General features: G+C 35.4%; 1 protein-coding gene across 4 annotated transcripts in view; it reads left to right on the top strand.

The window, feature by feature from the left end:
• The window catches only part of BCAS3 (BCAS3 microtubule associated cell migration factor), a 714356-nt gene that overhangs the window by 227840 nt on the left and 469085 nt on the right, over positions 1–17431 (top strand). For all 4 annotated transcript variants that reach the window (XM_030828111.1, XM_030828114.1, XM_030828113.1 and 1 more), the window contains exon 12: positions 7554–7724. In XM_030828111.1, coding sequence (XP_030683971.1) covers positions 7554–7724 — 171 coding nt within the window. The remainder of the gene's footprint in view (positions 1–7553; positions 7725–17431) is intronic.

Genomic DNA, 17431 nt, shown 5'->3' on the forward strand with positions numbered 1-17431 from the left:
AAAAATTGAGTCTGTCCCTCGTCACATTCAAAGATTCTTTTATATCAAGGGGCTGCCCCTTCATGTTTCTCAAGTGAGCTCTTTTTTTCATGTGTGTGAGGGTTAATTTTGATGATGTCTGGTAAACTTTATGCTGATGATAAGGTATTCTTGTAACCACTATCCTTTTGAATTGTGAAGTATACAACAGAACAATTCTAATAATAGGAATGACAGAGTGAATCTAAATGACAGCATATAATAGAAAGCACAACCATTCAGAAAAGAACAACAGTTTAAAGCAAACCACAGAGTGGGAATCAAAGGTCACACTGTTTTATGTAAAACAAATACAAAAATACTTCATATTTCATCACAGACGCTTACATCATGTGCTTCAGAATGTGTTCCTTGGTTTGATGAGAGAAGCATTACGTATTTTGCACCCAAAAGAGAATTAACCATTAGGTCTTTATGCCTATAGCACTATGAGTTTTAGATTTCAGAAATCTTTTTTCTTTTCTTAAGACAGGGTCTCGCTCTGTTGCTCAGGCTGGAGTGAACACCCACCTCAGCCTTCCACGTAGCTGGGACTACAGGCGCATGCTGCCACGCCTGGTTTGTAGAGACAGGGTTTTGCCATGTTACCCAGGCTGGTCTTGAACTTCTGAGCTCAAACAATCCACCCACCTCAGCCTCCCAAAGTGCTGGGGTTACAGGTGTGCATCACCGCACCCAGCAATTGCAGAAATCTTAATAAAGATTGCTCGCTTTTCTCCATTGTGTATACAAAAATTATGATGGTTATTTCAATGAAGAGCTGAGAGAGAGTACTTAGAAAACATCTTCAGTATTAGTCTACTCATTTATCCACAAAATATAGCAATGAGATCTTTTTCTCAAGTATTAGACTCCTTTTAGACTTGTCTGTCTCATACACATGGATCACAATAGTTTAGCTTATGATCATTTTCAGTAATTTTTAGTTATGGAAGGGAGGATAACTTTTCAGCTCCTGTTTGCTATTCTTATGTGTTTATGTGCTTATATAAAAAGAAAGTGATCTTCATTCCATGTTTTGCTGTGGACATGCTGGAGTGAGTGAGGCTGGACTTAAGATGTTTTAAAAATAAGTGCAGGGCTGAGCGCTGTGGCTCATGCCTATAATCCCAGCACTTTGGGAGGCTGAGGCGGGCGGATCACGAGGTCAGGAGTTCAAGATCAGCCTGGCCAACATAGTAAAACCCTGTCTCTACTAAAAATACAAATATTAGCTGGGCATGGTGGCGGGTGCCTGTAGTCCCAGCTACTTGGGAGGCTGAGGCAGGAGAATTGCTTGAACCCAGGAGGCGGAGGTTTCAGTGAGCTGAGATTGCGCCACTGCACTCCAGCCTGGGTAACACAGCAAGACTCTGTCTCAAAACAAAAACAAAAACAAAAAAACAACCAAAAAAGTGCAAACTCCCCATTTTCTCATACCTCAATATTGGGAACTGTGAGGCATATACTCATGTCTTCCATGTTTAAGACTATGAAATTATGTTTAATATAACACTTTAGGGCTGGATGCTGTGCCTCATGCCTATAATCCCAGCATTCTGGGAGGCTGAGGTGGGAGGATCACATGAGCTCAGGAATTTGAGACCAGCTGAGGCAATATAGTGAGACCCTGTCTCTACAAAAAAAATTTAAAAATTATCTGAGTGTGGTGGTGCATGCCTGTTGTCCCAGCTACTCCAGAGGCTAAGGTGGGAAGATTGCTTGAGCATTGGAGGCCGAGGCTACAGTCAGCCATGATTGCGCCACTGCAGTCTGTTTACTTTTATTTTTGGGAGAATATAAGGGTTATTTTAAAAAAACTCACAAAGATGTCTCCAGACCTAGAAAACTTCTCTAGAGAATTCTTTTTAATATTTAAGAATAAACAATGGCAGTTAAACAAAGACTCTTCCAGAGAATAAGCAAAGTCAGATTATGCCTAATCTGGTTTGATGAAGCCAGATCACCTTAATACTAAAACTTTAGAAGAGCATTATAATACAAGAACACTACAGTCCAAATCAATGAACATAGATGTGAAAAATCCTAAATAAAATATTTGCAGAAAAACAGCATTATATAGGATACCATATATATTGTGTCACAGTCCATTTGAAATAAGAATATAGGGACATAATTATAGTATAATATATAGGACACAATATATGCTGTGTCACAATCCACTTGGGATAAGAATATATAGGACACAATTCTTCAATATATAGGACGCTATATATTGTGTCACAATCCATTTGAGATAATCCACAATATAAGGCTGGTTTATCACTCAAGATCAATGAGCATAATTTGTACATTTAACAGGAGAAAACTGTATGCTTATCACAATAGATGAACAAAAAGTATTTGATAAAATTGAAAATATATTCATTGATAATATCTTAATAGAGATAGTTTCTGGTTCTCTTGGTTTTTAAATTTTTCTCAAATTATCAAACTTGTTTAAACACAGTAAACTTGGTCATACTGAAGTCTGTTTCTGATAACTCTAATGTCTGGTTCCCTTTTGGGTCCGTTTCTGTTGTGTGTTGTTTCTGCTGGTTCTCATTTGTTATGACTTGAGTCCTTGTGAAGCGGTGTCATTTGTCTGGTGTAATACCCAAGGTTTGTTGTCTCATGCCAAGGAAATTGAAGACGGGGACACACAAGGAGTGGGTTTAAGAGTGGAAGTTTAATAGATGAAAGAAAGAAGAGAGCTTCCTCCTGCAGAGGGAGGGAGCCCAAGCGGGTTTCAGGATTGGGGCGAGATGTGATTGGTTTTATAGATGAGCTTGAGGAGGTGATGTTTGATTTACATAGGGTGTAGTGGGTTGGTTGGACCAGGTGTGCCATTTACGTAGCACGTGTAGAGGCTGGCTATCCCACCATAATCTTTTATTATGCAAATGGAGTCTCTACCTGGCTGGTGCCATGTTGCCTGCACATGTGGTAACAAAGAAAAGGTAAGAGGGAACCTCTATGTTGAATATACCTGACTTCCAGATACCCCTTTTCTATTGGCACAGCTGCTGGCATTCACCTATGCAAGCTTCCAGCTTGCTTATCTATGCTTGCAGCTTGATCTTTCAGGCTGCTTTCTGTTAGAAAAGAAATTATTTGGGGGCTGATTTTTATTTAAAGGAAAACCTTGCTGAGGACTCCCTTACTCTCACTAACTCCCTAAATAATTTCTTTTTAACTCCTATTATCACTTGTTTGCCAGAATTTATTTCAAAACTTTTTAGAAAATAGTTCTGAGTTTGGGATGACAGTGGAGTTCTGGGACAGTATCAGTCTTGAATAATAATCCAATTTCAGGGATTGAGATTATTTAAATGAAGTTCACCTGCAATAGCTGCGGTCACCTTATTGCTGTAGGTGGACTCTTCTGTTGTATATTTCTTTATGTTCAAACCCAAGCTTGGAGGGAACGTCACCAAGTAGACCCATTTGGCAGGCCTTTGACTCTCATAGATGATTTTCTAGTTCCATCTATCAAAAACACCACTTAGTTTCTTAGCACCCTACCTCCTGCTTCCTATCACCAGATACCTCTAGGCCTAAATGCCCAGCGGAAATGTCTGGATTTCCTTATTCTTTCGGATTCTGACTTTGTAACTCAGTACCTTCAAGCAGCATTTTACAAAAATACTGTCTTCAGTTTTCCTAGTTGCTCTCATTAGTGGAAATCAGATTGATCTGATTTCCCCAGCCTGTCATTATTGAAAATAGAAAATACATTTTCTTATTTCTTTTTTAACCATTTCTAGGTGATATATTTTTTGAGATATAACATGGAGAGCATGTTAAAAAGCCATGTAGTATGTGCTCCTTAAGAAAAATACTTATCTTAAAGTCATTTTGCAGTTATTTTATTAAGTCACTTTCTCTGAAAGTGTAATCATTACTCTTTTACTCTTTCTGAGTAAAAGAAGCCACAGCTTCCCTTGTGGCTTAATAGAGGTTATTAACCACTTTGTTATATAGAAGGATTAATTATTAATTTTTTTGTCTTAAATTTTTTGTCTCACTGCAATTGTGAGGATAAATATATTCATTGCATATGCACTTGGAGCTCCTTAGAGGAAATAATCTTTTTTACATTTTCTGCATTTCCAAATACAACTTGCATAATATTTATGCTATTAATGTTTTTTCCTTTGATTTTCCAAGTAATTTGACTTTTCTCATAAAGAATATGAGAGTCATGAATTTTTTATGGTAGTGATAAAGAAAAAAATAATATTGAAATTGTTCGAATAAGATTATTTGACACATTTATAAAATCTTGGTCCGTATTTTCTAGTTCCCTCATTACTGTCTTATTTTCATGTGTGTTAACCCCAGTGTGGTCAATTGATTTAATAAAAATGCCCCTGTTTTCTCTTGTTATCTGATAACTTCTTAATGACAACTAACAGCTTTTGTGAGAGCAGCACCATTAGCACTAATGGATAGGGAGGCCAACTGATATGGCATGGGAAAGGTTAAAGATGACTAGTGACCCTTCGGCAAATCTGCTTGCAGCAGAACAGAATAAGTACCATGCTCATTTGAATTATAGGTCATAACGGATTTTCTCACACTTTCATTATAGTCTCGCATGTTCAGCTGTCTTACAGCTACAGTTTAGTTCTGTGAGTACTCGTGTGAAGATTCATCAGTGATTTAATGAACATTTTTATGTAGATACCTCAGATTGTGAGGACACTCAGTCTAATTTTTCATCTCCTTTTGGCCAGGTTATACTTCTGTATTCCTAATTTTTGCTGAGGCTTTATAATTTTTCATATATATTTGAGAAAATAGTCAGATATATACATACTCTGTCCACTGAAATTAATTGGAGAGACAAATTACTGTGAGGTGATTTAGATTTCCGTTAAATAACATTATCAGTTAACTTCTGGACACTAGTGCTCATAGATGAGCTTGATGCTAACATGGAAACAAATTTACCCTAAAAGCAAGGGTCTTTACAAATGCAGAAAACTTCCAGCACTTTTCTCTAACACCCCTGACTCCCTGCATAGTTAATGGGTTATGATAAATAGTAGTATCTTGTAACTTGCTATACAAATTGCAGATTTGATGACTTAAATTTTGAGTTTAGATTTTTGTCCACTACTAAGACAACTCCATCAATAGTCATGTTTTTTTTCCCCTAGGAAATATCAAACACTCTTCACGTAATATGAGCTGTTGACTATGAAATATACTGCTGTCTTCTCTCTCTCTGTGGATCTTTTTCCTGGTTCTCTTATGTTAACTTTTACTGTTGTGGTTTGCTTTGGTACACATTACTTTCCACTTTTTATGTGCTCCAGTTCTTTTAGTTTTATTCCTTTTCATTGGTGTAAGAGCATGAAATAATAGGCTCAGGGGCAAATGGGGAGGATATACAACCAAAGACTTTAAAACTAAAAGGCATTCCTTTGATAAAGGGATAGCTGCGTTTAAGTGGTAGCATCTCCATTAGCATTAATGGAGTGTGTACATCAGCTGAGGCATCTCAGAGGTTAATCAGGCTTCCTGGCCTGCTCTTGACATCAATACACTGTGGCGCCTGATTCTGTTGGTCCTTCAGAGGCTTACTTGACAACACTCTAACAGACTTTGTGTAAGTCATTTCTTGTGAATTATTGAAAGAAATGTTTGGCTGCTGATTGAGGAACGCTAATGTGTTTTATAATCACTGGAGTTTGAGTTTTTAGCACTAAACAAAACAGTTACAATTGATTTGTGGCTTTCTCTTGGTTTTAGTCTGCTGTTAAATTATATCTTTTTGTTTGAATTCAGCATATGGCTTTGCTGGTCATTTTTATTTAAGTATTTATTAGTATATTATTATGGATTTTAATTTTTCCTGTTTTCCACCCGTCAGACATCTGTGTTTTGTATTCATTAACTGTGAGATCACAAGTAGTAACAGAAATAGATTACAAGGCAGTACAGGATAGTGTAAAAATCAGGCCCTGGAGACAGATGGTCCCAGTTTTGATTCTGACTTTGTCATTGGGTAACTGTTGAGCTTCCGTTTTACTTAACTTCCCTAGCCTCGATTTTCTCTTTCATAAAATTGAAGTATCTGAGGAAATCTATCAACATAGTTTATGTTAAGTGCCTTTACCAGTCCTTAGTCCATAGAAAAGCCACCATGGAAACATAGCTACCATAAAATAATGCATCTATTGTTAGTGCTAGTTTTATGGTATTTTAATAGAACATTTCTTTGGAGAATGCTTCTCCCATTTTCAATTTTAATCTAATTATTGCTTACATCACATTTAGACCTCTATACACAACTGTTTTTGTATACTATTTATGAATTAAAATTTGAAATACCATGTATATAATAGTTTATATTTTCAAATTTAGCCATAGCATGTGCCAGAATTACGTGAGGATATTTTTTTCATAATTGTTTTAGAAAAGATAGTCACCTCATTGAAGATTAATTTGAAATATTTTAATGAAACTTTTTTTCTTACAGCATGAGAATTGGAAAAATGTACCCATATTATTTAAAATGTAACTTTTGATATATCTAAGTATTCTAGGGTGCCTGTTTTGGTTCTAGTGATGATACCCTTCTTCAGCAATGTGTGACTCACATGTATTTGTCTTTATTTTAGCTTTCTTCCTTCCATTTTTTTTCTGTAGACTCAGAAACTTGAAGCTTTCTTCCTTTCAGATGAAAAAACTTGTTATTTAGAAAAATGTTTCTATTAATGAATATGAGGATAATCAGAGGATATTTACATAGAATAAAAAATATTTCATGAGTTAGTTTTACTTATATATTTTGAATGAAATGGAACTAAAATGTAATTATAAACATCTTAAGTTATCTTTAATTGAAATAATATAGTAGGAGCACCACATTTAATTGTTTTCTGTTACCAGATAGAAAATAACTCTCTTAACTAATTTAGTATGACACTTTATTCATCCAGTAATTAATCTCTTGGACAGAGACTGTGTTTTCCATATGCCAAATATTGGTATACAGTATTATATAACAGAATATTCATAGATTTGCTTTGGAAGCACATTCTTTTCCACATAGATATTCTACCAATGTCTCAGTCTTTTTCATACTAGAACATAGATATACAGTTAGAGTTATAATATTTCAAACAATTGACCATTTCATAGTTTCTCCTTCTTCCTATGTCATTGATTTTAAGATGTACATATTAAGAGGAGGGAATGAAAGAAATATCTTTTATAAAAATATAATTGCACCCTTATGTAAAACAGAGCTCTTTAATTTTTTGAACTATGGCTTTATCCCTGCCGTGGGGACTTTAGAGACTTTACTGATGCCACTCCCTCAAACTAATACTGATATTCTCATTAAAATTCAAGATCATTAAAAGTCAGACTGAATGTCTGTGACAGTTTACTGCTATTATAAAAGATTGTAAGAGGTAAATAATTTAACATAATGATTAGGAAAATTAATAAAATGCATATTTCTATGTAGAATCCAAATACTGATGTGAAGTCATACATTTTAACCTTTCATTGTACAGACATTGAAAAGTGGCCTGACAATGGTAGGGAAAGTGGTGACTCAGCTGACAGGCACGCTGCCTTCAGGTGTGACAGAAGATGACGTTGCCATCCACAGTAATTCCCGGCGGAGTCCTTTGGTCCCCGGCATCATCACAGTTATTGACACCGAAACTGTTGGAGAGGGCCAGGTAAGAAGAACTTTTGGTGTGTACAATGTGTGTTACTTGCAAAGATGGGGCTAAGATCAAGATTAGTCAAAATGTATTTGGCCTAGGAGATTATCAATTTGGAATTTTAGGAATTCAGATTATTTCAAATGAGGTTTTTCTTTAAAAATGATTAGTAACATGTTAGAACCTGCTGTTTTGAACATTTTTGTGTGTGTGTGTGTGTGTTAATGTTCATTTCTTTTTTCTTTTTTCTTTTTTTTTTTTCAACAGAATATACACTTTATTATAATTTAGGATACCAACTTGCCTATCTTGTTTCCTTTTTTTTTTATTATTATACTTTAGGTTTTAGGGTACATGTGCACAATGTGCAGGTTTGTTACATATGTATCCATGTGCCATGTTGTTTTGCTGCACCCATTAACTCGTCATTTAGCATTAGGTATATCTCCTAATGCTGTCCCTCCCCCCTCCCCCCACCCCACAACAGTCCCCAGAGTGTGATGTTCCCCTTCCTGTGTCCATGAGTTCTCATTGTTCAATTCCCACCTATGAGTGAGAACATGCAGTGTTTGGTTTTTTGTCCTTGCGATAGTTTACTGAGAATGATAGTTTCCAGTTTCATCCATGTCCCTACAAAGGACATGAACTCATCATTTTTTATGGCTGCATAGTATTCCATGGTGTATATGTGCCACATTTTCTTAATCCAGTCTATCGTTGTTGGACATTTGGGTTGGTTCCAAGTCTTTGCTATTGTGAATAGTGCCGCAATAAACATACGTGTGCATGTGTCTTTATAGCAGCATGATTTATAGTCCTTTGGGTATATACCCAGTAATGGGATGGCTGGGTCAAATGGTGCTTCTGATTTGTAGTCCTTTGGGTATATACCCAGTAATGGGATGGCTGGGTCAAATGGTACTTCTAGTTCTAGATCCCTGAGGAATCGCCACACTGACTTCCACAATGGTTGAACTAGTTTAGAGTCCCACCAACAGTGTAAAAGTGTTCCTATTTCTCCACATCCTCTCCAGCACCTGTTGTTTCCTGACTTTTTAATGATGGCCATTCTAACTGGCGTGAGATGGTATCTCACTGTGGTTTTGATTTGCATTTCTCTGATGGCCAGTGATGATGAGCATTTTTTCATGTGTTTTTTGGCTGCATAAATGTCTTCTTTTGAGAAGTGTCTGTTCATGTCCTTTGCCCACTTTTTGATGGGGTTGTTTGTTTTTTTCTTGTAAATTTGTTTGAGTTCATTGTAGATTCTGGATATTAGCCCTTTGTCAGATGAGTAGGTTGCAAAAATTTTCTCCCATTCTGTAGGTTGCCTGTTCACTCTGATGGTAGTTTCTTTTGCTGTGCAGAAGCTCTTTAGTTTAATTAGATCCCATTTGTCAATTTTGGCTTTTGTTGCCATTGCTTTTGGTGTTTTAGACATGAAGTCCTTGCCCATGCCTATGTCCTGAATAGTATTGCCTAGGTTTTCTTGTAGGATTTTAATGGTTTTAGGTCTAGCATGTAAGTCTTTAATCCATCTTGAATTAATTTTTGTATAAAGTGTAAGGAAGGGATCCAGTTTCAGCTTTCTACATATGGCTAGCCAGTTTTCCCAGCACCATTTATTAAATAGGGAATCCTTTCCCCATTTCTTGTTTTTGTCAGGTTTGTCAAAGATCAGATAGTTGTAGATATGCGGCATCATTTCTGAGGGCTCTGTTCTGTTCCATTGATCTATGTCTCTGTTGTGGTACCGGTACCATGCTGTTTTGGTTACTGTAGCCTTGTAGTATAGTTTGAAGTCAGGTAGCGTGATGCCTCCAGCTTTGTTCTTTTGGCTTAGGATTGACTTGGCGATGCGGGCTCTTTTTTGGTTCCATATGAAGTTTAAAGTAGTTTTTTCCAATTCTGTGAAGAAAGTCATTGGTAGCTTGATGGGGATGGCATTGTATCTATAAATTACCTTGGGCAGTATGGCCATTTTCACGATATTGAACATTATTAATGCATCAAACCTGAAGGTAAAGTTGAGGTTCTAAGAGATTCTTTTACCTGTGAGGACATTTGTCTCATAAATAAATAATTATATATGTTTAATAATATTCTGTTCATAATATTCTGTTTTTTTCTTAACTTGCCACCCTAGAGACTCAATTATTGTTTCTTTTTCGTGTGTAATGACATTTGTCATAACCTAAATTATAAGATTAATAAATTACTTTTTCTTTTTCTTTTTTTTCTTTCTTTCTTTTTTTTTTTTTTTTTTTTTTTTTTTGAGATGAAGCATCACTCTGTTGCCCAGCCTGGAGCACAGTGGAGTGATCTCGGCTCACTGCAACCTCCACCTCCTGGATTCAACCGATTCTCCTGCCTCAGCCTCCCGAGTAGCTGGGATTATAGGCACGTGCCACCACGCCCAGCTAATTTTTGTATTTTTATTATTTATTTATTGAGACAGAGTCTTGCTCTGTTGCCCAGGCTAGAGTGCAGTGGCACGATCTCGGCTCACTGCAACCTCCACCTCCTGGGTTCAAGCAATTCTCCTGCCTCAGCCTTCCAGGTAGCTGGGATATAGGTGTGTGCCTCCATGCCCAGCTGATTTTTGTATTTTTTAGTGGAGTTGGGTTTCTCCATGTTGGCCAGGCTGGTCTCGAACTCATGACCTCAAGTGATCTGCCCGCCTTGGCCTCCCAAAGTGCTGGGATTACAGGCATGAGCCACCGCGCCAAACCTTAATTTTTGTATTTTTAGTTATATGCGGTTTTGCCACGTTGGCCTGGCTGGTCTTGAACTCCTGGCCTTAGGTGATATGCCCGCCTCGGCCTCCCAAAGTGCTAGGATTACAGACATGAGCCACTGCTCCTGGCCATATAAATTTTGTTTTAAAGGCAGGACCATACCTATTTGGAGGAATTAATAAATTAATTAAAAGTTGCAACTTACACAATTTACTGAGTAGTATCAAAATTTATAACAGATGTTTTCTTATCAATATAAAAATATGTGAAATCTTAAAGTAGCATATAAGAATACATACACGGCAGTAGCTTATTATAAAATCTTGTATCTTCAGTTACAGTGTTCTGTAATTTTAAAAATATAGCTTTAGAAACATTTACAATGAGTGATTATAAGCATGGAAATACATGTTACATTTGCATATAAATCTTGCTGGTAAGGTATCATTTGGGCTGTTTTTCCCCCATGCACTCATAAACTCTATTTTCATTTGTGTCATAGTCTTCATTTTAAATATACGTTTCTTAAAGGAAGGTAATTTTTTTATTCTGATAGTGTGTGATCATTGATATAAAAATACAATCTCGAATCAATTCCTAGAATGAGATAGGAGTAGGGCAGTATTGGTGAAATGAAATTCCTTTTAGTTTTTATATAGAATATATATTTAATTCCATATTCAGAGCACTATGCTTAGAAACTATGTGAGCTGTTAAGGTATTAGCCTTAAATATTGCATATGTTTTGAGAAAATCTGTTTCCAGTATATATGGTTTGGCATCGTGATGAAAAATTACATTTGGCAGCTACTTATGTGCTAGTTCCTATAGTAAGATTCACAGCATTTCAAGAAAATTTTTCTGCAATTAAAACAAAAAAACTTTGAAATTCTGGATTATTAAATTTGGCTCTTGTATTTTACTTGAAATCTGAATAATAATTCTCTGCCTCTCCTGTCTTAATTTTGTGGTTAGCCAACTATGTTACAGATTCGTATTTTTTTAATGAAGTGCTAGAAAACTTTTCAGTTGACTGTAATGACCTTGTGTTAATTAGTTGATGTGGATACATACAAGTGTTCTCTTTTTTAATTGAAATGAAATGTATAAACCTTTAGTGTTGTGTTAGAGTAAAAAAATTCCTTTTGTTCTTTGATTTTTTGATTTTTAATTCACCTACAAGGCCACCCACGTTTATTGGGTAGTAACAACTCTCCTCAACATTGTCTAGGACCATACATCTGTTAAAGATCTAGCATTTGTTGATGGAGAGATTTGGGGTTATTTCAAAATAGAAAATGTTATCTCGGTATTTTTTATGAAATAGAAGTATAATTCATATATTTATTTTGTTAAATGGAAGTATGGGGACATATAATTATATTAAAACATAACATTTAGGCCTTATGTTTTAAAATGTGGTTTAATTTTTTTCTTCAAGTTCATTAACTTTTTATGACCTTGAAAAAGGAAGTCTTAATTTTGGAGTATGGAAATGGACTATAGATTGGAGAGTTGCAAAAGTTCATTTGTCTGTGATAAATGCATTGATAACACTTGAAACAAATATGTTTATTAAGAAGAATCATAGAAATGTTAACTTTTAAAAGTTAATCTTAAATGTTGTTCAACATGGAACATTCTACCTTTTCTGTTACTGGTTGGTAGCCCCAATCTTCCACTTATGACATACTCTGAAATTTTAACTTGATTAAAAAATTCTGTTAGAGGACAGGAAAGAAATTGATTTTCACTAAAAGGTAAATTAGTATGAACTTTTTAAAAAAATTATAATTTTTAAAGCAACGAGATCTGTGCAGTATAATTCTCTTTCTTTTAATTAACATGAATCTGTTTTTTGTCAATAAAATGTTTTTGTCTCTGATAAGTAGTTCAGTTGGAGTACAGGCTGTTTTTAGATTATGCTGGATTGTATTAAAACTGCAGTGGTTAATGTCTTAGATTTATTGCTTTTAGCCCCTTCTGCTGATGTTTAGCCTAAAGTGTAATGTTTTTCCTTTTCCAAATACAACTCAGATTGTATATGAAAAGCTGATAATACATTGACTTTTGCTGTTTAAATCCCTTGAGGCTTTAATAATGATTTTTTGTGTGTTTACAATGGTAGTATATAAAATTGGATTCACCATCCTTCTGATGCCGTATTGATTAATTTGATTTTATGGTGATGGGATCATTGTGTGTTAACTGCATTAAGGAGGAATGAATTTGATTGACTTTGCATCCATTTTTATCTGTGTTACTTTCATGTTTTATTTAAAAGCATTTCTTGACCAGAATAAGTTAAGTGGTATAATTTGCTTTTTACACGTTTATATAATTGAAGTTAGCAATGTGGCAAAATCTCTAATGGAAATAAAATGCTTCAGAATGATGACATAAATCTGAGCTATTTCTTGCCTGGAGAACAAGTGTTATTCACAATAATTTAATAGCTTCTGAAGTGTTTTGTTCATGTGATGAAGGCTTATCCACCTTGTATCAATTCATGGGCTCTGCTTTGTTTAATGTAGTCAGGTTGTTAATACAGACTTAAGAGTTCATCCTACTGTGATAAGTGGTGAGTGAAGATTACATGTCTTAGGAAAATTATACTGGAATATCTCTGACATTAATGGTTTAATGTTTTAGGCTAGGTGATGATGCAATGGAGAAGATTCTTCCAAAAGTATCTGGTTGTCTATATTTGTGAAGTCCATAAAGAGAACATTCAAAGAATCTTATGTAGTGGTAAGATTAATGTGCCTTTTTGCTGGATGGCTTCTGTCTTTATTACTGCCATCAAATTGAATACTCAATGCCAATTGTATTGGAAGGAAACATACAGGGTGTAGGGTTATAATATACGAAAGGAAAGAGAATCTTGTAGATAAAGTTTAAAGTAGAAAAATGGGCAAAAGATAGAAATAAATATTTCACAGAAAAAATAAAATACGGTTGACCATTGAACAACATGGGTTTGAACTGCACAGGTCTACTTATATGTGGATTTTCTCTGTCACTTCCTCCCTTTCCTCCTCCTCCTCCTCAGCCTACTCATAGTGAAGACAATGAAAATGAAGACCTTTATAATTGATTCACTTCCACTTAATGAACAGTAAATATATTTTCTCTTTATTATAAGAATATAATCTATAATACATATACGAAATATGTGTTAATTGACAATTCTTGTCATCAGTTAGGCTTCTAGTCAATAGTAGGCTATTAGTAGTTAAGTATTGGAGGAGTGAAAGTCATATGCAGATTTTCAGCTGTGCAGGGGGTCAGCACTTGTAAACATGAGTTGTTCAGAGGTCAACTATACATGTAAATGATATAAAATATACCCATAACTTCACTTGTTATTAATGAGAAAGCTGCAAATTAAAACTGATACCATTTTTTACTTATCAGAAACTGAGCCACTCAAAAGCTTGCAATATATTCTATATTTTTATTAGTTTTGAAGTAATTATAGACTCACAGTGAGTTGCGCATGCCTTTCACCTTACTTCCTCCAGCTTAACCTGAATGATGATATATTTTGTAGCTATAGTATAGTACCAAAACAAGAAAATTTTCTGAGTGGTGTGAGTTAAAAAAAAAAAACTCAGAAAATGGACAATGATACACTCTGTTAACTAGGCTACAGATCTTATTCAGTTTTCTCTATTTGTTTAACCTGCATTCATTGGTGTGTTTATGTGGGCATGTATAGGGCTGTGAAATTTTATCCCATGTATACATTCATGTAACCCCCACCACAGTTAAGATACAGGACTGTTCTAAACTGTTTCATCAACACATACTTCTTTGTATTTCATGACCATCCCTCATTCCACCCCATCCCTTTTTCCTGATAACCACTAATCTGTTTTCCATCTCTATAGTTTTATGACTCTGACAATGTTATGCAAATTGAATAATATATTATGTAATATTTTAAGATGAACTTTTTTTTGTTTGTTTTTTTTGAGATGGAGTCTCACCCTGTCACCCAGGCTGGAGTGCAGTGGTGCGATCTTGGCTCACTGCAAACTCTGCCTCCTAGGTTCATGCCATTCTCCTGCCTCAGCCTCCTGAGTAGCTGGGACTACAGGTGCCCGCCACCACACCTGGCTAATTTTGTGTATTTTTTAGTAGAGATGGGGTTTCACCATGTTAGCCAGGATGGTCTCAATCTCCTGACCTCGTGATCTGCCCACCTCGGCCTCCCAAAGTGCTGGGATTACAGGTGTGAGCCACCGCGCCCAGCTGTAGTTTGTACTTTTCAATCACTCTGTTGTATTCCATTGTATGAATGCGTCAGTTTGTTCAATTATTCACCCCTTGAAGGACAGTGGCATTGTTTCTAGCATTTTTCTATTATGAATAAAGCTGTCGTGATCATTTGTGTAAAGGTTTTTAATATGGATATGTTTTCATTTCTCTGTAAATGCCCAAGAGTATTGCTGAGTTGTATAAGTGCACTTTTAGAAAGGAAATGTGCAACTATTTTCCAAAGTGCCTGTGCTGTTTTATATTCCCACCAGCACTGTATGATGGACAGCAGATTTCCCAGCTGAATCCATGGAAGCTGAAGAAAGTGGTACAATATCTTTAAAGTACTGAAATAAATGAACTGGTAGCCCCAAATTCCATTTGTAGTGAAAATATACTTCAGAAATGAAAGGGAAATAAAGGCATTCTTAGAAAAAGGAAAACTAAGAGAACCTATCACTCGCAGATCAACTCTTAAAAATGGCAGAAAGAAGTTTTCCAAGGAAATGACAATAAAAGAAGGCTTAGAACTTCAAAAATGAAAGAACAACAATGGGGTGGGTAAAAATAAAGGTATATGTAAGATATCCTACTTAATGAATTTATAAGATTATATTTGATGACTGCGTTAGAAATTGTAACATCATCTGATGTGTGTTGATTGATGTATGTGTAAGAAATACTTAATATTTTTATATTTTAAAAAATGGGGACATAAACAACCTTATAAAAATCAAAATTTGTGCTACAGTGGACGCAATCAAGAAAATGAAAAGACAACTCACAGAAGGGGAGAAAATACTTGTAAATCATATTTTTGATAAGCAGTATTCGCAATATATAAAGAACTCTTATAACTCAAAAATAAAAAGACTACCTAATTTTCAATGAGCAATGGATTTGAATAAACATTTCTTTGAAAAAGATATACCTGTGGCTGATAAGCAGAAGTTGGGACCCTTCTAACCTGCTAGTCAGAATTGTGCGTTCACTTTGTAAAAGAGTTTCAAAGTTCTTCCCAAAATGTTAAACAGAGTTATATGACTGATATATATCCACGATAAAACTCTGAATATTTGCAGCATTGTTTGCAATAGCCAAAAAGTAGAAAAAATCTAAATATTCATCAACTGATGAATGGGTGGATAAATAAAATGTGGTATATGCAAACAATATAATAATATTTAACAATATAAAATGTGCATTTTAGTGACATTAAGTACATTTGTAATGTTATGTAATTATCAGTACAGGTACTATCCCTTTCCAAAACTTTTTCACCATCTGAAACTGAAAGTCTCTGCCCATTAAACAATAACTTCCCAGTACTCTGTTTCCCAGGCCCTGGTAACCAGCATTCTACTTTTTGTGTTTGAATTTGCCTGTTTCTAGGTACATCACATATTGCAATCCTACAATATTTGTCCTTTTGTGTCTGGTTTATTTCACTTAGCATAATATTTTCAAGGTTCATACCTGTCGTAACATATATCAGAATTTCATACTTTTTAAAGGCTCCATAATATTCCATTGAATGTCTATACTACATTTTGTTTATCCATTTATTAATTGATGGACATTTGGCTGACTTCTACCTTTTGCCAATTTTTTTTTTTTTTTTGAGATGGAGTCTTGCTCTGTTACCAAGGCTGGAGTGCAGTGGCACAATGTTGGCCCACCACAACTGCTGCCTCCTGGGTTCAAGCGATTCTCTTGCCTCAGCCCCCCAAGTAGCTGGATTACAGGCATCTGCCACCATGTCTGGCTAATTCTTCTATTTTTTGTAGAGACAAGGTTTTGCTATGTTGGCTAGACTGGTCTCGAACTCCTGACCTCAAGTGATCTGCCTGCCTTGGTCTCCCAAAGTGCTGGGATTACAAGCATGAGCTACCGTGCCCACCACCTTTCGCCAATTTTGAATAATGCTTGTGTGAACATTGGTGTACACGTTTCTAATTGAGTCTCTACTTGTAATACTTTTGGTTATGTACCTAAAAGTCAAATTGCTGGATCATATGGTAATTCTATATTTAATTTTTTGAGGAATTACCAAACTATTTTTCACAGTGGCTGGACCATTTTACATTCCCACCAGCGAATGTCCAGTGATGGATAAGGGTCTCAATTTCTTGTATATCCTTACCCCAACACTAGTTATTTTTCTTTTTAAAAATAATGGCCATCCTAATGATGTAAATGGCCCTCCTAATGAGTGCAAAGTAGTATCTCATCATGGTTTTAATTTGTATTTACCTAAGAAATAGTGACGTGAAGCCTCTTTTCATTTGCTTATTGGCCATTTGGTTATCTTTAAAAAATGGATACATAATATTTGTACATATTTTTGGGGTACATGTGATATTTTGTTATATGCATAGAATGTGTAATCATCAAATCAGGGTATTTAGGATATATAAAACCATGAGCACTTAGCATTTCTATGTGTAGAGAACGTTTTAAGTCCTCACTACTAGCTGTTTTTAAATGTACCATGTATTGTTGTTAACTATTGTCACTCTACTATGGAATGTTAGAACTTATTCCTTTGATCTAAGTGTACATTGGTACCCATTTTTCTTTTATCTGACTGGGTTAGTCTGAAAGGCCTGCCTGTCAAACTGAAATCTCTTTCTTCTGTTTCATCTAGTCTATTGTTGAAGCTTCTCAATTTTTTTTTTTTTTTTTTGAGATGGAGTCTTGCTCTGTCACCCATGCTGGAGT

The sequence above is a fragment of the Nomascus leucogenys genome, chromosome 14 (assembly GCF_006542625.1).
Source record: "Nomascus leucogenys isolate Asia chromosome 14, Asia_NLE_v1, whole genome shotgun sequence".
NCBI classification, from domain to species: domain Eukaryota; kingdom Metazoa; phylum Chordata; class Mammalia; order Primates; family Hylobatidae; genus Nomascus; species Nomascus leucogenys.